This window comes from Meles meles, chromosome 8 (genome assembly GCF_922984935.1).
Source record: "Meles meles chromosome 8, mMelMel3.1 paternal haplotype, whole genome shotgun sequence".
Classification (NCBI taxonomy): Eukaryota; Metazoa; Chordata; class Mammalia; order Carnivora; family Mustelidae; genus Meles; species Meles meles.
The window spans coordinates 52407938-52433535 of record NC_060073.1 but is presented as its reverse complement, the minus strand read 5'-3'; the positions used below and the strand labels follow the sequence as shown (position 1 = coordinate 52433535).

At 39.8% G+C, this 25598-nt stretch overlaps 1 protein-coding gene across 2 annotated transcripts in view; it reads right to left on the bottom strand.

Moving 5' to 3' along the window:
• DENND5A (DENN domain containing 5A) overlaps positions 1-25598 on the bottom strand; it is a 102163-nt gene that overhangs the window by 37724 nt on the left and 38841 nt on the right. For both annotated transcript variants that reach the window (XM_046016036.1, XM_046016035.1), the window contains 6 exons: positions 25282-25391; positions 23371-24025; positions 13682-13869; positions 5450-5767; positions 3613-3828; positions 2874-3108 (listed from right to left, as the gene is read on the bottom strand). In XM_046016036.1, the coding sequence (XP_045871992.1) occupies positions 2874-3108; positions 3613-3828; positions 5450-5767; positions 13682-13869; positions 23371-24025; positions 25282-25391 (1722 nt within the window). The remainder of the gene's footprint in view (positions 1-2873; positions 3109-3612; positions 3829-5449; positions 5768-13681; positions 13870-23370; positions 24026-25281; positions 25392-25598) is intronic.

Here is a 25598-nt window from a genome sequence, read left to right as displayed (position 1 = left end):
AAAGAGAATGAACAAAAAAAGCTGGTAACTCTCCTGGCATTTCCTAGTCACATAAAAACATCTCAGCCTTTGGGCCTTGATGTTATCCTAGGTCAAGTCGCATTCTCTCTCTGGGCCTCCCTCACTTCTTCCCACCCTTACTCTCATTCAACAGAACTTATTCAGTGTCCAAAACGTGGCAGGTGCTATTCCAGGCCCTGCAGATACAATGGTGAATCAAAGGAACACCTTTATCTATAAAGTTAGCAGGTAAAAAGAATTGATTTCCATTAAAATCCCTTTTAAATGTAGCATTTTAAAAGATCTCCAAAAAGATCATTTTAGCTAATTGAACATAATAATTAAAAATTTAAAAAATTAAAATTTTAAGCAAAAAAAGAAGAAGACCCTTTTTGTTATGTTTTTACCATCTCCCAATCAGATTGCTTCAAGAAGCTGAGGTGTGAGGTATGAGATGGAGTGAGGTGACGGAACTAGTAGTCCTCCAAGCTGGGGATCTGAGACCAGAGGCAAGAATCCTGCCCTAGCATATTTGGAGTACATCTCTCTAGAGCATACCTAAAATACTGCCATTATTCCTAAGAGCAGAGCATAGAGTTCCTGAAGGGTCTGTGACACCCATTTTTCTGAAATGAATCACACAAATGAGGGTTAGCTGACCCTCCTTCCATATCCCAAACCCCACATTCTAATAGGCCCATAAGAATATGTGCTCTGGGGGCGCCTGGGTGGCTCAGTGGGTTAAGCCGCTGCCTTCGGCTCAGGTCATGATCTCAGGGTCCTGGGATCGAGTCCCTCAGCAAGGAGCCTGCTTCCCTCTCTCTCTCTCTCTCTGCCTGCCTCTCCATCTACTTGTGATCTCTCTCTGTCAAATAAATAAATAAAATCTTAAAAAAAAAAAAAAAGAATATGTGCTCTGGCCACAACTGAGACCAGAGTAATTCAAATCAGTATGCTGCAGTGTTTGGTGTTCAACAAATAGATTACAGATGGGCTGAGAATTAACTGCCTAAACCCTTGCAGGGATGGGCAAGGCCTCAAGGGACTAGAGCTTCTCGCTTTATAGCCTCTAGCTATACACAAACTCCTCCCTTTAATTCGGTGAATCAAATACAAATTTATCATTTTCAAGTGTAACACAACATGAAAAGACTGCTGATTTAAACTGACGGCTTAGGGGATGTTTCTCTAAACCGACACCCTTAAAAAAAATCTCCATCAAACTTCCCAGGACCAAAATCCTAGGCAGGGTTCAGGAATACAAAGCCTGATGTGTTCCAGGAGGCAAGCATGACTATGTCAGACTAATCCACCTGCATCAGCAACATGCCCTCAAGCCTTAGCCAATAGGACTGTCATCTTAATGAAAAGCCTGGAACAAGAGTTGAAGGGTAAAGAGAGAAGGCTAGATAGAGAACATAAGTTTGACAAAGCTAGGACTTTGTCCAAATTGTCACCAGTTTTGGGGTACCTGGGTGGCTCAGTCGGTTAACAACCAACTCCTGACTTCAGCTCAGGTCATAATCTCAGGGTTGTGAGACTGAGGCCCACATTGTGCCCTGTGCTCAGTGCAGAAACTGCTTGTGATTCTATCCTCCTCCCTTTCTCTCCCCCTCTCGTCTTCCTCACACTCGTGCAAGCACACACACACACATTCTCTTGCTCTCTAATAAATAAAATCTAAAAAAAAAATAAATTGTCACCAGTTTCATCTTCAAAACCTAGAAAAATGCCTGGCACATTCATTCACCCAGTAAAAATTTGTTGAACACTTACCATATGTTGAGCATGAACAGTTATTATACAATTTGGTAAATGAATGAACAAAATATACAAAAAGCCTCCAACAAGGACTGAACAACCCACAAGGAAGTGAACGCACTACTTAATGTGACACCTCAAATGAGACTATTCTCTAGCTAAGCTAAGCTGATCTAGGGAGGACCTCTGTAAACAAAAAGGTCTTTTCATTCACAAACGGCAGTGAACAACTTTTAACATCTGTATGTGCTAGGCCAATGCTAGCAGATTAGGGGCAAGAAAATGAGTAAACAGTCTCTGCTCTTAAATTGTTCCTTAATAATAACAGCTCAAACTAGCAGAGATTATAGAGAAGAAGCAAGAACAAAGCAGCACAGGAACACAGAGGGGGAATCCACTGACTCAGCCTGAGGTCATCAGAGCAGGCTCCTCGGAGGAAGAAACATAAGTGGTAAATACTGTCCAATGCCTAATCATAACTCTTTCACCCCTTCTTTCTTGCTAATAGAGCCCTGATATTGTTTACAGTAACATTACACCCAGTTCAATACTCACTTTCACAGCCTCCCTTGCACTTAAGGATGGTCATATAACATGGTCATGGTCTACCAGACAACAGAAATTGTTGGGAATTTCTGGGAAAGCTTTAGTTTTCTGATACAAGAGGGAAAATACCACTGGTATCAACCTTCCCCTCTTCTTGCACTGAATGTGAACATAAAAAGCTTCTTGTAACCATAAGGCAACAAGTATGAATATAAAAGTCAGAATGTTAAGGATTAACTGGGTGAAAAGACAGAATTTCAGTTACTGATTACACTGTTGAGCAACTGAGCCAACACCGAAAACCACTAATTCTGCATTTCTTACTAATTTGAGAAAAATAACCCCCATCCGTCTAATCCAAAGGTGATTAAATTCTTGATTACTTATAGCAGGACCCATTCCTAACTGACACAATGTGAAAGGAGAAGTTTGCCAGGCAAAAAAATGGGAAGGCTATGGGAATAATTTATGCAAAAGCAGAAACGGGGAAAGAAGTTAGCATGTTTAGGAACAAGGACACTAGTGACATAATCCAACAGGCAAATATAGCACCAAAAAGGCCTCACCTGCTTCATCCACAGTGGTACACTTCTGGTACATGGATGTGCGGAGAGTAGGTGTCCGAACATTCAACAGCCTGATTTTGTCCACTCGGGAATCAAACACCCGGAGTACAGGGTCTTTATCATCATCATCATGACACATGATTTTGTTGTCAATAAAAGAAGCAAACATCTGGGTCTCTAGGAATCTTGAGAGGAAGGGCAGATATGGCTCAGGCTGGTCTGATAGAAAAGATGCCTGGTGGGACCAAAAGGAAACACAGTCATTGATAAGGAAGAGGGAAGCGGGTATATCAGCCTTGACCAGCAAAGGCAACCCACCCAAGGGATCCAGTAGGTTAATATTTCTCTGAGGTTTCTTAGGTCTTTATAAAAAGCAAACAGCAAAATCTCTTCATGGTTTGGGGTTTTTTTTAATACTCGTAATTTCAGATCTCCTGAAACTCTGATACACTAGCCCAAACTTACTCAGGTAACCTACTGTGGTGACAAATCATCCCAGAATTCTTATGCCCAACCTGCAAGTGCATCTTAGCCTAAGAGAGCTCTCGGACTCAAGGTAAATCACCTGACAGTAATAACCAGCACTGTGTTCTAAAGCAAGATCTTATATTCCATCAACATCACAAGGATTATGAACTTGTTTCCAGCATATAATGCAGGAAAACTCATCTTCAGTTAAATCTTCAAGAGAGTCTAGAATGTTCTCATTCCTCACCACCTCCCTAGCAAGATTACTCACTTTATCAAAGTTTTGCATCTGCTCCCTGTTGGTAAACCAGGACTCCTTATCCTGGCTGGGCTGAATGACAAACACCTCATAGTCTGCAAACATCTGAGTAAAACGATTTGCAAAAACTTCACGAATCTGAATGTTTAGCTGGTAAATCCTGAGTTCTTCCTCATCACACTGAACCTTCAGATCCTTATTGCTGCTGGGGTCTTCACGCACTTCCAGCTACAAAAAAAGAAAACACAGTTGAAAATATAAGCTTTTTCTTTATCCCCAAAAAACGCAACTCATCTGTCCCCTACCACCCCATATTCCCCTCCTAACTCTCTCCACACCCACTCTACTCCCCCACCCTGCAATGGTCGTTCACAGCAAATGGAGAAAAGATAAAAAAGGAAAAGAATGAGGAGAGGGGAGGGGACGGGAGGGGAGAGAAGAGAAGAGGAGGGGAGAAGAGGGAAGGGGAGGAGAAGAAAAGAAGCGGAGGAGAGGGGAGAAGAGGAGAGGGGAGGAGTGGAGAGGAGAGGAGGGGAGGGGAGGCAAGGGGAGGCAAGGCAAGGCAAGAAGAGGAGAGGAAAAGAAGGGGAGGGGAAGAGGGAGGGGAGAGAAGAACGAAGGGAGAGAGGAATTCTGACACACAGAAGAGAAAAATGAGGGTGTTGGCACTTGCAGGTACCCAGGAACTCAATGATAATAGAGATAAGATCATTATGCACAGAGATTCAGGAATAGAGGAAGGGCTGCCACTTATCTCAAAGATCATAGAAAGGAGGAAATCTGGAAAGTCAATGAGAAAATGATAATGCAAAGCAACAAAGTCAGACTCTGGCTCTCCCTTCATCTCTTTGATTTTCTCCCCCACATCACTGTTCTTATCTTTCTCCCTAAGAATTTCTCCTTACTGTGTCTGTTTTAACCTCTCTAAATATTTCTCTGCTCCTCTTTAGCCATGATTTTTTAAAAATATCTGCTTTACTAGGGTGTCTGGCTTATTGGGTTAAGCCACAGCTTTCAGCCCAGGTCATGATCCCAGGGTCCTGGGATGGAGCCCAGCATCGGGGTCTCTGCTCAGCAGGGAGCCTACTTCCCCCCCTCTCTCTGCCTACTTGTGATCTCTCTCTGTCAAATAAATAAATAAAATCCTTTTTTAAAAAATCTGCTTTACTAACTAAATAGAACAGGAAAATGAAATGTTTCACATTTTGCCAAAAAAAAAGCCCAACAGAATGATTACATTGACCCATTCTGCTTATATGTAATTTACAAAAATAACTTAACAGTGAGAATCAGGGAGGGTGAAGAGATGGGTAAAAAACTACAGAAAGCTGATAGTCTCATCAAAGTCAGGAAACTTCAGCCTGGAAAAAGCAAAGGACTAGCATTCAGGAGAACCAGGATCTAGCCTCTGTTCAGTCAATTACTAGCCATTTAACCCTGGGCTCTCTAAGCCTTGGTTTCTTGATCTATAAAACAGTGTTAAGAATACCTGCTCTGCATGCTATAGATTGCTGTGAAACTGACAGGGCAATGGATTTGGAAGAGGTCTGAATACAAAGATTACCACTGTCCTCCCTCCAAGTCACTCTGCTATAGTGTTCACAAAAAATGACAGCAGGTTCTCCTTGATGCCCAGTTGAGAAGCTATCCAAATTGAGATTTAAACAACATTTCCTAAGATAATGTTCGCCAGAGCTGAATCCAGAGTCTCCCATCCAAAAGCATTCTTCCACTGCTCACAAATAAGCCTTGCCCTGAACTAGGTGCTTTTTTATCTCATACTGTATTTCACCAGGGCAGCCCCCTAGTACAGACCAAACCTGTCACAAACTCACATACAGCATCTTACCTTTTCCAGGCTCACCCCAGTCCTCTTGACCAAGGCCTGCAGGCGGGCAATAGTTTCATTCTCCTTGAGGAGCTCATAGGACTGCAAAGGGGAGCCTGCAATGTTCCCATTCCTCTTGTCAGAGACAAGTTCAGAGGCCCGGAGCCTCTTTAGCTTGGCGGCACTCTCGCTGCAATGAAGGTTTCCTTCAGGGGGAATGCCAAATGCCATGAGAATCTCAGAGACTTCCTGGACAAACTCCAACTTGTTGGGAAATTGAGGCAGGTCCTCTGGCAGCTCAATGAAGTGGTTGTCAATGTCCACAAAGCAGAGGTTAGCCTGGCAGTCAAAACAAGATGAGCGTAAACAACTCGAGAGCATGATGAAGAAGGTTTAGAAAGGATAATGAACAAGAGAGAGAAGAGGAAATATCTGATACTGGCATGTGTGGGACAAGGTATAAAGAAGATGGGGCTCAGGAGGGAAACTGACCTAAGTTCCAATCTTCCCCTGCCACTTTCTAGAGAAAGTTCCTTAACCTTTCTGATTTGGTCTCTGCAGTTATAAAATGGAAAGAAAGAGATTAAAAACACTTATCTTAGAGAGTGCCATGTCATCTGTGATGACAGATATCGAGCACCTAGCACAAAAGTCACACATCTAACAAATGCCCATAAAATGTTTGCTGCATTCATGAATTCTTATAGTAGTAAAGAGAACACCAGGAGTAAATCAGAAAGTCCAGGTTCCAGATCTGAGTCCAGCACTATCTCCCTATATGACCCTGAGCATACCATTATCCCTTCTGAGCCTTAGTCCTAATTTGTTAGATTTGGTGGCTGGTCTTAATTATTTCTGTGCTTTGTTCTGGCTTTGAGGTTGCTTCTGAGAGGATACAGAGACAGAACTCTCATACACTGCTGGTGAGGTAGGTAATATGGATTAACAAAGAACAACCTGACAATATCTATCTACCCTTACTTTACAGACAAAACTGTTACAAAGAGGTTAAGTAACTTACTCAAAGTCTTACAGCTAGTATGTAGAACTGGGATTTGAACTGAGCTAGCCTGACTTCAGACATACGCTCAAGCTCAAGCTCTTAACCCTCCATTCTTCTCCTTAGAGGTCCTTTTATAGCTCCTGTAATTCCTTATAGCTATAAATTAGAAAAGCCTTTTTAAAAAAATATTTATCTTACAACCATGAACCTGTCTAGCCAAGACAACTATCATTTCCTTCACTGCAGTGCATTATTAAATGCTTAATAGTGCTTCTGTTTCAAGATAAAACCAGAGAGGGATACAAACCATAAGAAACTCTTAATCTTGGGAAACAAACTGAGGGTTGCTGGAGGGGTAGGTGTGAGGGCACGGGGTAACTGGGTGACAGATACTGTGGAGGTTATGTGTTGTAATGAGAACTGGGCATTATATAAGACTGATGAATCACAGACCTGTATCCCTGAAACAAGTAATACATTAGATGTTAATTTAAAAAAAAAAGTTTGAGAACTGCAGACACATACACACACACACACAGTTGGTCAATTCTGCTAAATAATCCAAGAAATATAGACAAAATATTTTTCACCTACTGGGTTGGCAAAGATCTACAAGATTTATAAAGTCCAGTGCTGGCCAAATTACTAGAAAACAAACATTTCATACACTGTTACTAGGAATATAAACTGAAAACTTTCTGAGGACAATCTTAAAGACATTTTCTTCCTGGGCAATCCAAAAACTAGAACATTACCAATACTTTACCTATATGCTCCTCCCCAATCCTATCCTCCAACCTACACATTCCCAACCCCAGGTAACCACAATCCAGAATTCTCTATTTATTATCTTTTTGCCCTTTGTTAGACAATTTATCACATATAAATGCCTTTAAATGTCTGCTTGTTTTTTAAATTTATGAAAGGATTACTATTCCATAAGCAGTGCTGTGGTACTACTTTTCTTCACTCAACATAAGGTTTCTAACATTCAGCCCTTTTCTTATATGTAGCTATATGATATTCATTTGCACTCTTGTATAATATTCTACCAGGCGGATAGAGCACAATTTAATCAATTTTCCCATTAAAGGGCAATAAGTTCTTTCCTATTTACTGCTTTGGCATTTTTACATGGTTCCTGGGACACGTGTGCAAGATCTTCTCCTGGGTGTATCCTATGAGTGGAAGTGCTATATTGTAAGCTCAGCAAATGTCCAACTTTATAAGATGAGGCCCAGCTGTGTCCAAAGTGGTTATAACAATTTATATTTTTACCAGCAATCTACTGATCAAAATCCTACCAAAATTCGGTATCATCAGATTTCTTTATTTTGTCACTGAAATAGGTGCATTTAATTTATACTTGTCTGGTTGCTAGTGAAAAAAATGTGCATTTTTTTTGTGCAATATTTGTTCATGTCTTTAGCCCATTTTTCTAAGAGGTGGCTTATCATCTTACTTGTTTGTACAATTTCTTTACAAACTCTTGATGCTAATTCTTTGTAGGTTATATGTGTTATATATCTTCTAGGTTTTATCATCTTTTCATTTTAAGATGTCTTTCTCTTAATTTAAAAAATCATATTTATACTCTGGTTTTTCTTTAGAACACATAAATGTTCCACCTTTTACTAAAAAAAAATTGAATTTATCTCTTCTATTTTAGGGATAGTGCTTTCTGTATCTTGTTTACGAAGTCCCTACCCAAAGGTCAGAATGTATTTAATACTATCTTTAGAAGATTTAAACTTTTGCTCTTGATGTTTATAACTTTTTAATCCATCTCAAGTTGATTTTGTTATGCCAGAAGGTAGGGATCCTTTTACTTTTTTCCCTTTTGAACAATTTTTCCAGCTGCATTATTATTAAACAATCCCACCTTTGGGATGGTACCTCTATTGTATATCAAATTGCTGATCCATGATCCTTCTATTTTCCCCTATACCAATAAGTCTTTCAATCTATAAGAAGAGGTGGAAGGATGACATTAAGTCTGCTTAAATATAACTATTCCCCAAACTTTCAATCTATTAAAACTGCACGTTTTAACATGTCCATGCATGCATTCAGTCAATAAACACTTGCATAAACTACTCCATCTACCATTCCACAATCAAAGAAGAGAACTTTCCCATATCTAAGGTACAAAGATTAGAAGAATAGCTTTAAAATTCACTACTTTCTGGATCCAAAGGGGCACCTGTACCCCAATGTTTACAGCAGCAACGTCCATAGAGCCAAACTATGGGAAAAGTCCAAATGTCCACTGACAGCTGAATGGATAAAGATGATGTGGTACACACACACACACACACACACACACACACTGGAATACTACTCAGTCATCAAAAAAAAAATCTTGGGATGCCTGCGTGGCTCAGTTGGTTGGGCGGTTGCCTTCAGCTCAGGTCATGATCCTGGGGTCCTGGGATTAAGTACTGCATCGTGCTCCTCGCTCGGCGGGGAGCCTGCTTCTCCCTCTGCCTGCTCTGCCTATTGTTCCCCCCGCTTGTGTGCTCGCTCGCTTTCTCTGTTAAATTAATAAATAAAATCTTAAAAAAAAAAAAAAAAGAAATCTTGCCATTTGCAACAAAGTGGATGGAACTAGAGGGTATTAGGCTAAGAGAGATGTGTCCATTAGAGAAATATAATTATCATATGATCTCACTCATGTGGAATATAAGACAAAAAACAGGATATAGGGGAAGGGAGGGAAAAATAAAACAAGATGAAATCAGAGAGGAAGACAAACCATAAGAGACTCTTAATCATAGGAAAAAACTGACGGGAAGGGGGTAGTGGGATGGGGTACTGGGCGATCGGCATTAAGGAGGGCACATGAAGCAATAGGTGTTCTATAAGACTGATGAATCACTGACCTCTACCTCTGAAACCAATAATATATATTAATTAACTGAATTTAAATTTTTTTAAAGTGGAAAAAATTAACTTTCTGGAGTTCTTCCACTGAATAACAAGTTTAATTCTTGACTAGAAAAAAGGCCAATAAATGTTTAACACCTATAAAAATAGGCTTTTTGTTTGTCCCTTTAAGATTTTAAAATTAGGGGCACCTGGGTGGCTCAGTGGGTTAAAGCCTTTGCCTTCAGGTCAGGTCATGGTCTCAGGGTCCTGGGATCGAGCCCCGCCTCGGACTCTCTGCTCAGTGGGGAGCCTGCTTCCCCCCCCACCCTCCCCACCCCGCCGCCTGCTTCTCTGCCTACTTGTGATCTCTCACTCTCTGTCAAATAAATAAAATCTTTAAAAAAAAGATTTTAAAATTAAAAATGCTTTCATATCAAACCATTAAAAAAGATAGTAAAGACAACTAAATCTAGTCATGAAGGTCACCTGCCTTATAAAGACCTGTCACAGAACAAAGCTCTGTGACCCACCAAAGGTACACAGTGCAATCATTTATCCCACTGGTTCTCCTCTCTTTGTAGAAAAAAAGCAGTCTGTCCAGCTGGAAACACAGAGGCATCTAAAAATAACTGCAACCCTCAATAATGCTTGTTTGGCTTTTCTGCCACTGATGTGCGACAAATATAGAATGTCTGTAAAGAATTTTATGAACTCCAAATGCTATGTCCACATACTGTTGATATACTTCTGGTGAGAGGTAGCTAGAGGACAGAATGCAGCTCAGGCACACTTCAGAGATGGGCTAGATTAAGACAGGAGCCTTGGATACCACTAGCCATTTTTTGTAGAGTTGGACTCAAGGAGGTAGGAATGAGAAGGCAAAGTGAAATAGGAGGTCATTCAAATACTAAGCTCATGCAATAGCCTCACACTATTTTCTCCCACACACTGAGAATTCTGGCAAACAGAAGCAACTTACAAGCCTACCTCAAACTCCTCATGCAACCCTTTCCTCAGCTAAGAGGCCAACTCCTGCAAAACAGCCTGGGGGACAAAAAGTAGCCTAGAAGAGGCACTGAAACCACATGATCACTCTTCCTCATTTTACCTCCTGCCTTGCTGGAAGAGGCCATGGGAAGACTTAGCTATTCTGGGGTAGTAAGTACATGGACCCCCAAAATCCCAGAAGGTCTTCCAAATCTTTTCCTGCAGGAAGTCACAATGCCCCTTCCTGGTCCTGAGTTCATAATACTAAGTCACAGCCAGCTTCATCCCTAGTCTATCTCCATGCTATTCCCAGAAGGGGAGCTCAGTACACACATTACTGGGAAAAGCTATTGAAGGAGTATCTTGAGAAAGGAGAAAAAAACAGTAGGAAAGAAAGACCCAAGATAGGAAGAAGTAACACCCTCCTCTTTACTCTAATATCCTCTGCCTGTTTTCCTTGACATAGCTATGGACAAACTGCCTCCTTCCTGGACCCACACAATGAAACCCAAAAGAGAAGTGCAGGACAGAGAATGCCTCACAAAGGCAGCTCGGCACCCTCCCTTGTTCAGGCACAGCTGAGCTCATGAGTTGGTATAAAAAGGAACAAAGGGCTTTTTCACATCTTCTGATGCCCTAAGATGGATCGGCAACTGATGAATCTGGATTTAGGGATCTAAGAAATGTACAGTCTTCATCCCTCTAGAGAAAGTCCCTTTTTCTAAATCAACCTTGCCCCATTACCATGATGATGCACCTTTGCACAGGCCCAGGTGAATCTTCCCAGTTCTGCCTCAAACCTCCTTCTAGCAGTGTAAAGATACCACAGGATGTCCACCAAAAGGTTAAAAGTAGTTATCTCTGGGTGTAAAATCTGAAGTCATTTTTACTTTATTTTTATGCTTTTGTGCACTTTTAGAATTTTTTACTAGAAACATGTATCACTTATGGGCACCTGGCTGATTGGTAGAGCATGTGACTCCTGAGCTCAGGGTTGTAAGCTTGAGTCCCATGTTGGGTGTAGAGATTACTTAAAAATAAAAACCTTAAAAAAAAAATATATATATATATATATATAATTTGTATATATTTATATATATATATAATTTGTATACACACACACACATATAATTTGTGAGACCTCTCAAAGTTGTCTTTTCGAGATATTATTAGTCTTCTTTCCTTATGCATACATTTCAGGGCGCTTTACTCCTTGAGAAAGTTCTCCCCAGTCTAAAGTTCCCAGGAGGAACTACACAGGCTCAGGTATTCTACAGGTTGTCTGCTAAAAATCCAGGTAAATATCCACCTATGAAACACCCGCACAAATATGTGCCCTTCAAAAGGACAGTCTGGATGAAGTAGGACTCTGAAACCCTCGAATTGCTAATTAAGTATGCATAGGTATTCCTCAGTAACATCGTCATCTCTCCTTCCCAAGCAGACCACAGCGAGACACAAAGGATGCAGCAATGATGGAGAATACTGCAGAAATGGAGACCCCAATACCCAGAACAGAGTGAACTTTTGGGTTTCTCAAACAGTCCCACTGAGTCCCCCATTAAGAAAACTGTTGGTCTCTTAGCAGCCTCTTCATACACCCACGTACCTGAGGCACCCAAAGAACGATGCTGAGGGATCCTACAAGGAACAGAACTTGCCCCAAATATGCAGGAAGCAGATGCTAAAGATGAAAATAAAACTGAGAAAACTGGCTTCTTGCCTAGTGACCTACTTATAACACTGGTATGTAGCATGCCTCTTTAGCTCTCCACCTTCATCTATTTTTTTGTTGTTATTCTTATTCTGACTTTACAAAATGATAGATTTATTCTGAAGAGGTGTCAATTTAAATATGCATGTTTCCATTCTCCAAACTTTGACATGTACTCTTCATGTATATTTATCAGTAAAACAAATATATATATAAAAGCCCAATATCCCAACTCAATGATTTTCTCCATCATTCAGATCTTTTCTTCCGTCATTAACCTTGTCCCACTCCAAACAATACAAAGCTCTATAAAATCAAAGCAGCATAGGGGATGGAAAGGGAAGAAGCTACAAGGAGGACATTTTGCTTCTAAAACCAAAGGAGAAAGGAAAAATAGAGATCTGACTACAATGTAGATATTACATGTGTGATCTAATGATGAGGGTTTCACCAAAGACACTGCCAAGACATGTCCAACAACATGAGAGGCTCAGATCCAATTCCATGAGACCGTACTCTTTGGAGGCTTCCTTACTAATATTACTTAGTTACGCAAAAATCTCCCTCCATAAACATTTTGGTAGAGGGAGGAAATAGAGTCATGTAATAACACCAGTGTATGTATACTCCAAAATCTTGTTCCCAGGCCTTTCTAATGATTGAGAAATTCAGAATATCAAAACCCTTCTCCCCAGCCACAAAATGACATAAAAAGGTAGACCAGTTCTTTAGGTAATTCTAGAAAAATAAAAAATAAAACAATTTATTTTATGCTTTAAATCTGTTTTAGAATGAAGCAGGAAATAAACAAAGAAATACATATTTATAATCAATTCCCTCGGTATCTCAACCAATAGGAAAGAGGAGCAGACCATCCTCACAGCAAGAGAGGAAAAGCTTCTCTCTCAAGACCTTCCTTATCTTGAACAAGGGAAGTTTTCAAAGCTCGCTTAGCACCACAAGAATCAGTATGATTAAGTCAACTTTTACAGATAAACTTGGCCTATAAAAGAAACACACGATTTATTAATACTTGGTCTGAGTAATGAAGTAATAATGAAATTACATTATGTAGGACTCCCTTAAAACAATCAGGGGTAGGAGATATAAAACTAAAATACAATTTAACATGTATGATAACTACTGAAGCTGCATGCTGAGAACACGGGAATTCATTATGCTACTCCTTTGCGTATATTTCAAGTTTTACAGAATTGAAAAGACTTTTCTTTCTTTTTTTTTTTTTTTAAAGTGGGCTCCATGCCCAGCAAAGAGCCCAACACGGGCTTGAACTCAGGACCCTGAGATCAAGACCTGAGCTGAGATCAAGAGTCAGAGGCTTAACCAACAGAGCCACCCAAGCACCCCTGAAAAGATTTCCTAATAACTGTCTTGAAAAGTATGTAAAATACTTGAAAAACTACGCATGGAAAAGGCAATTCACAATAGTACAAACACAGAGATTACAAAGTATATAAAGTCAGATAATAAAGATGACAAATGACACAAACTAAGCTAAATGTTTGTTGCTTTTACATTTTTTTCCTGGAAAGTTATTTATGTTCCTCAGAATAAAAGAAAAACTTTGTGACACCACCCTGGGCTCATCCCAAAGCCATTCTCTCTCTAATCCTAGAATGGAGCCAGGGGCACCAGCAACCAAGCTCCACATTCCTCTCACCTCTTGAGGCAGCTCCAGCTTTGACCGGTCATCCAGGCCATTGGAATGCAAGCCCATCAGGTATGGAACAGGAGCATCTAAGAAATGTAGGAGAGAAGCCGGGAGAATAGGGACATAGACATGCTGCCACTGGAAAGGAAACATGAGAGCTGTAATGGTCTCCGCCACAGTCATCAGTCTCTGGTAATCTAGGTTAAAAACAAAACAAAACACATACAAACCAGTCAAAAACAAATTTCACATTTGTCAATACAATTTCACATTTAGAAAGGATCAGGATAAACTTCAGCAAGGGTATGCTCAAAGTGTGGTTCTCTTATGGGTATCAGAAAGATAACCCTGAGACCTCAGTGGATCACAAGCTGAAATATACCCACACATACAGGTTCCTGCTAATAAAATTTAACATGGAAATACAGTAGAAATCCTAAATAGCACCTTGCTTCAAATACTAAATCAGAAGGTTAAGTAGATTCTCTTAAGTCGAAAGGGGTTGGGGAACTGCAACAAAAACAACAACAAAAAAAGGAACAGTGGCCTGGGTCTTCATTCAGCATAGAAGTTCTTTTACCACTCAGATATGTCTGCATTCTATAAGGAACTAATGTAAGCTCTTCCTTCAAGACCAAGACCAAAGAACCACAAAGCATGCAGAAGCTGGTTTTCTGCACTAGCCAAATCTGCCCTCCACCTGGAACTTTTCCTGAATAGGAATAGCACAAATGTGTTATTTTAATACTTCAATAAAAAGCTTCCTGAGAATTTGAAAGACTCAGAAGATTGACTTTCATGCCTCAAAACTCTTATTTTAGGTAAGAGATCTTAGTTTGGAAGGGAAGGCTTTGAGTTCAAAGTTTTGCTTTCCTTTAGAACACAATTTCTAGACCCATTTTATAAAAAAATAAGTAATAAACACATTGGCAAAGCCAATAAAATGGACTGGTTAAAAGTAGAATTTTAAAAACTGCTATTCACAAATGGTATAATGGTTTCTGGTATTTAAAGACAGAGCAGAGGCACATAAATTTTAAAATCATATGAGTAACATCCTCTGGAATGGCTGATTTCAAAGGAGATTTCATAAGGGTTAAAGTGGTTTCATATACTAAAAATCTACCCCATCATTCAAAAAAATAATAGCTTGGTTCATAAAGGAGTTATAAGTAACAAACAGCTTTCCCCAAAATGAGGAAGGTTGAGTAAAAAGCGAACAATAGCTGGTATGTATTAACTAAGTAAAGTTTAGCAAAGTATCCCATATTTGCTCACTACTCACGCTTTGAAAATTGCCTATCAACTTATTCCTGGCTAAGCAAAGAAGAGCATAATCTGGAAAGAGTTTAACTAATGAGGCAAATATATAGCAATTAATGATTAAAATGTCATCATCTCAAACTTAATTTTAAGGGCACTACAGGAAAATTTCTCTTATATGCTTCTTGGGGGAAACTAAGGCACATAGGTAAATGATACAACAAATTAGTGCCTAAAAGTGAACTGAGAGATTGATCATCAATTAAAACAAACAAACAAAAAATGGTTTAGCAGAAGGACAAAAGAATATAATCTTCTCATATTCACTAAAGATCAAGGCAAACTAGTAAGAGTTCAAGGAGAGAGTCTCATTTTTCATTGTGCCCACACAAAGCATCATCATTCCTATATTAAAAAGTATTTAGTGGGGCATCTGGGTGGGTCAGTGGGTTAAAGCCTCTGCCTTCAGCTCAGGTCATGATCCCAGGGCCCTGGGATCGAGCCCGCATCGGGCTCTCTGCTCGGTAGGGAGTCTGCTTCCTCCTCTCTGTCTCTGCCTGCCTCTCTGCCTACTTGTGATCTCTGTCAAATAAATAAAATCTTTAAAAATAAATATATATATTTAGTGAAGATTCCCACCCATCATTCAAGCAACAACAAAAACATTTCCCCAATTACAAAAAAAAGTAACCTTTGAAGAGTTAAATTAGGTTATATATATATAATTTCAGAACGAGGATTTAGTCCCACATGAAAGCAAACAACTAACAAAATTTACAGCATTGAAAGCTCTGCCTTCAGCCTCTTCAGTAATACCTCAATTCCATGGGATGTCCATACAACATGGCTTTTTAATCTTTCTGCTGAAAATCTTCTCAATGACATTCCAATGATCTTTTTTTTTTAAGATTTCATTTATTTGATTGAGAGAGCAAGCTGGGGCAGAGTGAGGGGCAGGGCAAGGGGCAGACTCCCGGACTCAGTTCCAGGACCTTGGGTTCATTACCTGAGCTGAAGGCAGCAGCTAACCAACTGAGCCACCCAAGTGCCCTTCCAACAATCATTACTAAGAAGAATTCTAATGAGGGGCACCTGGGTGGCTCAGTCAGTTAAGCGGCTGGCTCTTGGTTTCAGCTCAGGTCATGATCTCAGGGTCGTGAGATGGAGCCCCTTGTGAAGCCTGGGCTCCACTTAGCAGGAATTCTCTCACTCTCCATCTCCCCACTCAAACGTGTGCTCTCTCTCTAAAATAAATAGTGGATTGGGCCGCTGCCTTCGGCTCGGGTCGTGGTCTCGGGGTCCTGGGATCGAGCCCCGCGTCGGGCTCTCTGCTCCGCGGGGGGCCTGCTTCCTCCTCTCTCTCTGTCTGCCTCTCTGCCTACTTGTGGTCTCTCTCTCTGTCAAATAAATAAATAAAATCTTTAAAAAAAAAAAAAAAAAAAAAAAAAAAAAAACCTTTTATAAAAAAAAAAAGATAAATTCTAATGATTCTCCAGAGAAGACCTCAATTCTTCTATCTACTCAAGAGCAATAATCTCGAGAATCTCAGACATCTTAAGAATTTATTTTAAAATTCAAAATTAAGATGAATCAAAAGAATACAAAAGTATGCAAGGAAACCTTAAAGTGCTATTTAAAGCTGAAGGTCTATGTCCCAACACTGGCTCTTAAACATATTTTGAATAAATATTACACTGAAATATCCCATCTCCATCTACACTATGTATATATACCTACACACACACACACACACACACACACACACACACACACACACACACATCACTGCTGGATTTAAAGGGGGCGGGGGGAGTGGGCAGGGAGGAGTACCAGAGGCTTTTTCAATCATGAGAAAACCAGAAGATTTTCTCCTTTCTTTGCCCAAAGTCAATAAAGCAGGTATTTTATATGGCTGGCATTCCTGGCATGTCGGCTCAGGGACAGTAAAATTTCACAGAAGGCAAAGAGACAGTTTGAGTAAAGGAGTCCCAAAAATGACCAGTGCTAGGACTACTACTTACAGTACCTAGCTGCAGCATCTGAGAACATCTATTCCATAATCATAAAACAGGGTATGCTAGAGTCTGAAAGAAAAGGCTTGCTCTGCTCCATCAAGGCAAGTTTTCCAATAGCACAGAAATCTAGTTCTGGTTTTTCCCTACTTTTCAGGATAAATCTAATCTAGTATCTAAAACTCAGCCCACTTATTTCCTAAGAGTGGGTAACCTTATTTACTTCAGTTTGAAATCTCTGAAGAATTCTTGTGATGCACTTGAAATTATGGGATTCTTAGAAACAAAACACTTTTGGAGGTCAGAGATAACCTCCTCTCTCAAGGCTAAGCCACTTTCCATTTATGTGGTTTAATTTTACAGACACTAGAAATTTGGAATTGTAGGGCCTTTCTGGTCTGAGTTGTTGGTCTCTTTTTATATTTTAAATTTTTTAATATTTTACATTTTTATATTTTAAAAAAGCAACATCCCACCTTGGAGGAGGGCCTAACAAATAATGCCTCAGGAATCCAATAATCTGTGGTACCCACTAGGATGCTGACCTCCAAGAGCTTTAAGCAACAGCACAAAATCCATTTCTGTACACCAGTACAAATGATAAAATCAGTATCTCCTTTGCCATTGCCTGTGTCTGTGTTCATTATTCCAAGAAGGTGAAACCAATAAACAGGAAGCAGCTGAAGGTCATGTGCACCCAAAGTATTTCAAACAAACAAAATCAACTGGAGACACTAAGGTTCTAGGCAATTATGTTCTCTTAAAGTTCTCATAATGTTGGGGCACCTGGGTAGCTCTGTCGGTTAAGTGTCTTCCTTTGGCTCAGGTCATGATCCTGGGGTCCTGGGATGAAGTCCCCGGTCGGGCTCCTTACTCAGCCGGGGAGCCCACATCTCCCTCACTTCCCTGCTCATGCTCTCTCTCCCCCAAATAAATAAATATATTTTTTAAAAGTTCCCATAATGTTTAATGAGCAATTACTTTTAACAAAAGGAGATAATGCAAAACATAGTGGGATTACAACCACCACTCCTGAGTGGTGAGGGAAGGAGGGAGGAATGTTTTCATGGCTTGTCTCTGTGCAAAGAAAGATAATAGCTTTGGAACCAGTCTACAGATAATTTGCCCCTAAACAAACTACAGGGCCAATTCTACACATTGGAAACTGAATCATGAACTGTGCTTGCATACTCGTACTTTTGTGAAAAAGTGAATAAGGATGAATAAGGATGTTTCTCAGGTACTCTTTGTGCTTAGGAAACAACCTAATCTCTATGTCCCTTTCTCCAAGATATATTATTAAATGAAAGAAAGTGCAAACAATGATTAGCATATATCCATTTGTGTTATTTCTAAAAGGTATGTATGTTGTATATGCATGATTATGTTCAGAAGGAAACAGCAAACAGTGGTAATCTCCTTGAAGGAGAACCAGGGACCAGAGGTGGAAGTCTTACACTTCACTATACATCCTTTTGTAATGTGTTAAAATTCCTACCATATGATTGAAAGGCTTTTTCCTACATTTTAATATACCATATTTAAAACATATACTTATAGTATATTAAAGTTTAACATTAATTTTAATATACCCTACACATATCATAATGTACATGTATACTTTAAAGAATGTTACAAGCCATACATATGTACTCAACACTTCACATAAAAATAGTTCATGGTTCAAAAGTATTTGAGAGGGGGCACTAAAAAAATTAAGACATTACTTCTGAGGAGTAGGATTCTAGGTGAAAAAGGAAACTTTCAACTTTCTCTGCCTTGTTTGTCCACACATTATTTATTTGTTTTCTAAAAAACTTATCTTTGAGGCACTTGGGTAGCTCAGTCAGTTAAGCGCCCAACTCATGGCCTTGGCTCAGGTCATGATATCAGGGTCCTGGGATCAAGCCCCAAGTCAGGGAGTCTGCTTGAGGATTTCTCTCCCTCTCACTCTCTCTCTCTGCTCCCCTCCCTCGACAAAAAAAATTAAATAAATCTTAAAAAAAAAAAAGGACTTAGTAGGGATGTCTGGGTGGTTCAGTTGGTTAAGCCTCCAACTCCTGATTTTGGCACAGGTCACAATCTCAGATTTGTGAGATAAACCCATGTCAGGCTCCCTACTGGGCGTGGAAGTTGCCTGGCATCTTCCCTTCACCCTCTGCCTCTCCCCCTCAAGCACACATACTCTCTCTCAAAAAAAAAAAAAAAATATATATATATATATAAATATATAAATAAAAAGACTGAGTAATGCAAAGTGGCTAAAAAATACCGTAATTGAATTAAGCGTATCATGAGGCTATTAAGTGCAAAAAAAAAAAAAAAAAAGGAAAACTGCAAAAATCTATAGGTAGTCTCCATTCTGGTTCTTTTGCAAGGTTCATTAAATTCTCACTCCCCTTTTAAAAACAAAATGTATCTAGAAAACCTAGTGAATGCATTATGGGTGTGGTTTATAAAAAAAAAAAATGCAGACATCTGATTAGTAGACCCATAATCAAAGGAAATACCTAGTCCCTTCATCAAAACACTAGTTATTATACAGTCATGTTTTAAGCTAAAATACAATGTTTAATGGATATATTTATAATTTTTATGATTATCAGACTTGAGTGACGTTTTCAATTATCCAATCTACTACCCTACTAACTCCTATCAGGTAAAGAACTTCTCTACATACAATTTAACAGCAAATGGTAAAAAATACACTATTGAAAAACCTGTATCTATACAAAGAACAAACATTACCCAGCAGTACAAGTTTAAAAAAAAATTAATTCTTATAACTGTCAGTTCAGTCATCCAATGGGTTACACTTTGTAAGTCATACCATTTCGCCTGCATTTTTTCCCTAAGTTACACTTAGGCGAGACATGCAGTGGGCAACACTGAGTGGTGATGACATGTTTTTGGAAGGCCAGAAAGATTTTCATCCACCTGAGGCCTTTGAATCATAAATAAAAACTATTTCAAGAAAACCAACCTCAACTGTTTAACTGTTAATAGAGCGCATAACCTACATGCAATAAAAGGCAACACCACTTTACCATCAGCCCTGCTCAACAATATCCAGGAATTTTTTTGGAAAAATCTTTTTCCTGACCATGCTATAAACATGGCTTTAGGTCCTGAGTTCCATTTGAGTCTATACACAAATCTTTTTTTTTTTTTTTTTTTTTTTTTTTAATTTATTTATTTGACAGACAGAGATCACAAGCAGGCAGAGAGGCAGACAGAGAGAGAGAGAGGAGGAAGCAGGCTCCCTGCCAAGCAGAGAGCCCGATGCGGGGCTCGAACCCAGGATCCTGGGATCATGACCTGAGCTGAAGGCAGAGGCTTTAACCCACTGAGCCACCCAGGCGCCCCTATTTTTTTTTTTTTTTTATTTTATACACAAATCTTCTAATCGCCTTCAAACCTCTTAAAATTTGTATTACTGACTGCATTATTGCTCTATTTTTGATAGAATAACCCATATTCTGGGAAATTTAACCCAAATTCTGATGGAAAAATGTCACCTGTCATATTTCTGTTTCAATCCTCCTTCTCCCATGTCTACAACATCCCCCCTGCATTATAGGCACCTAACTTACTGAGCAAAATAAAAATCTATGAGTCCATATAATACTAAACAAACGAGGAAAAATAAATGTTATTCCTTATAGTACAATGATAACTAATATATATAGATGGATGGAGGGGCATCTGGGTCAGTCAGTTAAGCATCTGACTCTTGTTTCGGCTCAGTTCGTGATCTTAGGTTGTTAGATCAAACCCCTGACAGGCTGAACACTTGGCATAGAGTCTGCCTGAGATTCTCTCTCAAATAACTAAATGAATCTTTAAAAAAATAAATAAAGTATAAATAAATAAATAAATATAAGTGGAGCTAGAAAAATCACCATTTTGTGACCATGATGGTATTAACTAATTCAGATTAGAATCATCAATGGATGTTAAATCTATTGGGCAAAACTTTAAAGAGGAACAATATATTTACAGTTTCAAAATAACTTCCCACAACTTACAAATTACAAAGGGAAGGACAACTTTCCATTTAAGAAACCTGGCAAACATAATCTTAACCAAGTGATCAAATTAACATTACCAAAGATGGGCAAACTGACATCAAGCGCCTCCTGTCATGATAAAAACACACATTATGTGCCTCCTAATACAATGCACTGAGAGAATCACAACCTCACTTGTGTATTATAACCAAAAATGTTTAACACCTGAATCTAATCACGAGGAAACATCAGACAAACCCAGACTGGAGGACATTCTACAAAACGCCTTGCCTGCACTCTTCAAAAATGTCCATGTCGGGGCACCTGGGTGGCTCAGTGGGTTAAGCCGCTGCCTTCGGCTCAGGTCATGATCTCAGGGTCCTGGGATCAAGTCCCACATCGGGCTCTCTGCTCAGCGGAGAGCCTGCTTCCCTTCCTCTCTCTCTGCCTGCCTCTCTGTGATTTCTCTCTGTCAAATAAATAAAATCTTTAAAAAAAAAAAAAAAGTCCATGTCATGAAAGACATTAAGAAGTAAAAAGTAGGGGCGCCTGGGTGGCTCAGTGGTTTAAGCCGCTGCCTTCCGCTCAGGTCATGATCTCGGGGTCCTGGGATCGAGTCCCGCATCAGGCTCTCTGCTTGGTGGGGAGCCTGCTTCCCTCTCACTCTCTCTGCCTGCCTCTCTGCCTATTGTGATCTCTCTCTGTCAAATAAATAAATAAAATCTTTTAAAAAAAAAAAAAAAAGAAGAAGTAAAAAGTAAAAGCAAGGCATGTTACTAGACAAGACCCTGGATCAGGAATTTTAAAAAAAATTAGCAAAGTAGATATTTTTGGGACAAAAGTGAAACCTGAATACAATATTATAACAATGTTACATTTTCTAAATTTGATAATCATACTATGGTTATGTAAGAAAATGTCTTTGCTCTTATGAAATAAAAGTTGACACATTTAGGAGTCAAGGGACATGGGATCTGCGACGATTCTCAATGGTTCAGTTTTATGTTCACACACACATAGAGAAAGAGAATAATAAGACAAATGTGGCCAAATGTTAATAATAGGTGAATTGTGGAAGAGCACACAAAAAGTTCCTTGAACATTTCTTGAACTCTTCCATAAACTGGAAACTACTTCAAAATAAAGAGTCAAAAAACTTAAAACCTACAATGACTATGCATCTCTGAGTAACAAAGTCCTTACAATGGACTATAATTGTAAAACCTAAGCTCCTGTTAAGTCTTAACAACATCTGCTTCTATATTCCTGCTTTCTCACTCTGTACCATCCACCCAGTTTTCTCAACTGTTCTCGAACATAACAAGCGTATTCTTTTCTCAAAACCCTTATATGTGCTATGCCCTTTGCCTAGAATACTTTTCCCACAGATATTAACATGGGTCACTCAGAGAGGGCTTAAACTAATCACTCTGTTAAAAAGTGGAGGGTAGCTCAGTTAGTTAGGCATCTGCATTTGGCTCAAGGCATGATCCCAGGATCCTGGGATTGAGGCCTGCATCCGGCTCCCCACTCAGTGGGGAGTCTGCTTCTCCCTCTTCCTCTACCCCCCTCTTCCCTCCCTGCTCATGCCCTCTCTCACTCTTACTCTCAAATAAATTTTAAAAATTCATTTTAAACAAAACTGCAACTTCCCTTCCTCAAATACCATCCTCTTCCCTGTTCTATTTTTCTCCATAGACCTTATACTACCTTACACACTATAAACTTTATTTAGTCACCCCCTTGCTCTCCACTATAAGATCAGTTCCATTACAGGAAGGATTTTTACCTGTTTTGTCTACCACTGTATCTCTAGTCCCTGAAACAATGCTTGGCACATGGTAGGGTCTAAATAAATAGGTACTGAATGAGTAAGTTTTATGTTATTTTTCTGATTCATTTAATAAACATCTGTTTCCTTCTGATCTACTTTACTATTTTGTCCAAACCTGCCCCTCACATTCAGTTCACCTCTAATTTATAAAAAACAATTCAGTTACAACAAACAACAGGAAGAAGTAATACAACCTCATTTTCTCAAAGGATTATTATTTGGGAATCCTCAGTTTTACTGTCAGGTTGTAGAAGGGGCAAAAGTAACTGCAGAATGATGAAAAGTCAGCTTTCCAGAACCATCATTTCCTACCACTCTTTTCAGCATCTATTAGAAGGGATGCCAGGAAGGAACTCCTCCCAGGCTTAAGTGCCCAGCAAAAGGCCAGGATGACAGCCAATTAGAAACTGTGGCCCTCTTGTGCTCTATCAGTTTGCCATCTACCACCCACCTGCAAAAGATCTGAATTTTGCTCAAACTGTAACAGCCCGTGACCTTTACAGTCAGTTCCACTGTATTCAATATGGAAAGAAGGGAAGCCCTTATATAGGGAGAAAGCTCTAGTAAGCACTGACTTACGCTGTGAGTAGAGCAGGATTTGAAACTCCAGAAGGGCACAAGTAAAAAGCTGAAACACATTTTCCACCCCAAGCAGTTCAAAGACCTCTTTGACAGGGAAGTCAAATAAGGGAAGCTCATTGGTACTTGGTCTCTGGCAGATTATTGGCCCATAGACCCCAGAAAACTTCAAGGACCGGCCAGGAGGTGGGAGTGGCACCTCATAGAGTACATTGTATATGTAGCTCTCAAGGGGCAGTGGAGGGGGCTGAGGTGAAGTGACTGCCTGGTGAAGTTGTTCCAGCACACTCCGACATGCTTTCATGAAGGACATCGGTGTGATGAGGCAGATGCACTTAGAGACGTAGAGCGTGTCCCGGCTAATGTCATAGGAGTTGAAGCGCTGAAGCTTGGTCCCAGGAGTGCCTTCACCATCCTCCATGCCATGGTCTCGACCATCAACAGAGGGAGAATGTAGGACATCATACTCAGCATTATGCATGTGGTAGAGGGTCTGCATTGCACTGCAGATCTGCTTGCTGGTCACCTCCTCATAAAATGTGAGGGCAAACCCAAATGTCCGAGAGCCATCCTCCCTTGTGATAATAAAGGCATGGAACTGGGGCTCCCTGGGATCAGCCTGGGTCTTGAATGCTAGCCCTTTGGGCATGCATAGCTGCAAAAGACAACAAGGAAACAAGTGGTGAGAACACTCGCTGCTGGTCCTCTTTTCAGAATACCACCACTATTCATTTACTCACAGAGTACCTACTATGCTAAGGTGTTTGGGATGTCAAGATCAATGCAGCAAAATATCTGTCCTAAGAATCTCCCACTCTAAGACATATGAGTAAGTAAAATTATAATGCAGTTATCAGGACTACCCAAAGACAAAGTGTTAGGGCAACACAGAATAGACAACCCAGCCCAGGAACATCAGAAAAGGTTTCACAGATGAGGTGATATTAGAATTCATCAGTCAGACAAGGGAAAGAAGGTATTTCAAAGACAGGAAGAAAATCCACAAAGATAAGGAGGTAAGAGAAAGCTCAGAGAATTTAGGTAGGTGGTTAAGCATGACAGCATTTACTGGAAAATGATGCTAGAAATATACCTATATACTAGATAAATCCAACTTTGCACCTAAAAATAAACATAAAGTTTTAGACTCTATCAGCTCACAAAACCCTGTCATGAAAAGAACCTTCTCTTTTCATAGGAAAAAAGGGAGCATTTCACATAAAGCAAGGAGATGACATAATCAGGATAAAGACGCACTTTTTTCACTTTAACTCAGATGGGTTATATAAAGAAACTTGGATAGCTAATCAAACTGACCCAAATCAATCAATCCATATGATCCCCAAGCAGCCTGGAGTGAACAAATGAAAGTCAGTGAAGTATCTGACTTTTGGCTCAGGTCATGATCTCAGGGTCCTGGGCTGAGCACAAGTTGGGCTCTGTGCTCAGCACGGAGTCTGCTTCTCTCTCCCTCAGCCCCTCCCCACAGCCTGTGCCCATGCGCTCTCTCTCAAATTAAAAAAAAAAAAAAAAAGCTGTCCTGTCCAAAATTAGGATGAATCAAAATACCCATTTCTGCCATATCACCCGGATAAAAACAACTGAGAATGAGAGAAAAGTGTTTTAAATCAGACTCACCATGTAATCTCAGTACTATAAGCAACCAAATAGCTCAGTACCTCAAAGTTCACTGAACCATTACTATGCATTAGTCTGACAAAACAGAAACAATGTGATTTTCAGTGTATTTGATATGTTGATCAAAATGCAGAATCATGAGTAATATGCACACAGCCCCTTCTTCAAAAGTTACTGTAGTTAGTGGAACTGCTGCTGTCATAGTCTGGACTCACAGTTCTACTGTAAATTCATTTGTAAATTATTTCATACCTGCAGCTAACAAATACTAACCATTCCCACTGCATCTTGGTCAAAGGGATTCCATTCTACGTTCTCAGGGTATCGGGCAAGGACCTTAGACTTGAATGTTCGTCTCAGGGGTGTCTGCTCAAAATTTTCTCCTGCAAGAAAAAGAATGAAGCAAATCATCTCTACAGAGTCCCTCAAAATCACGGAGTTATGAATGTCTGAGCTTGGTAGTCCAGCAAGGTACAGAAGTAAAGGCAAAGGAGTTAGTATGCCAACCATCTAAGAACAGGAAAGGTATTAAAGTTATTAGGTAAGTAAAGAAGCTGAAAAGGTTTAGCGTGGTTAAGAGTGGACACTAC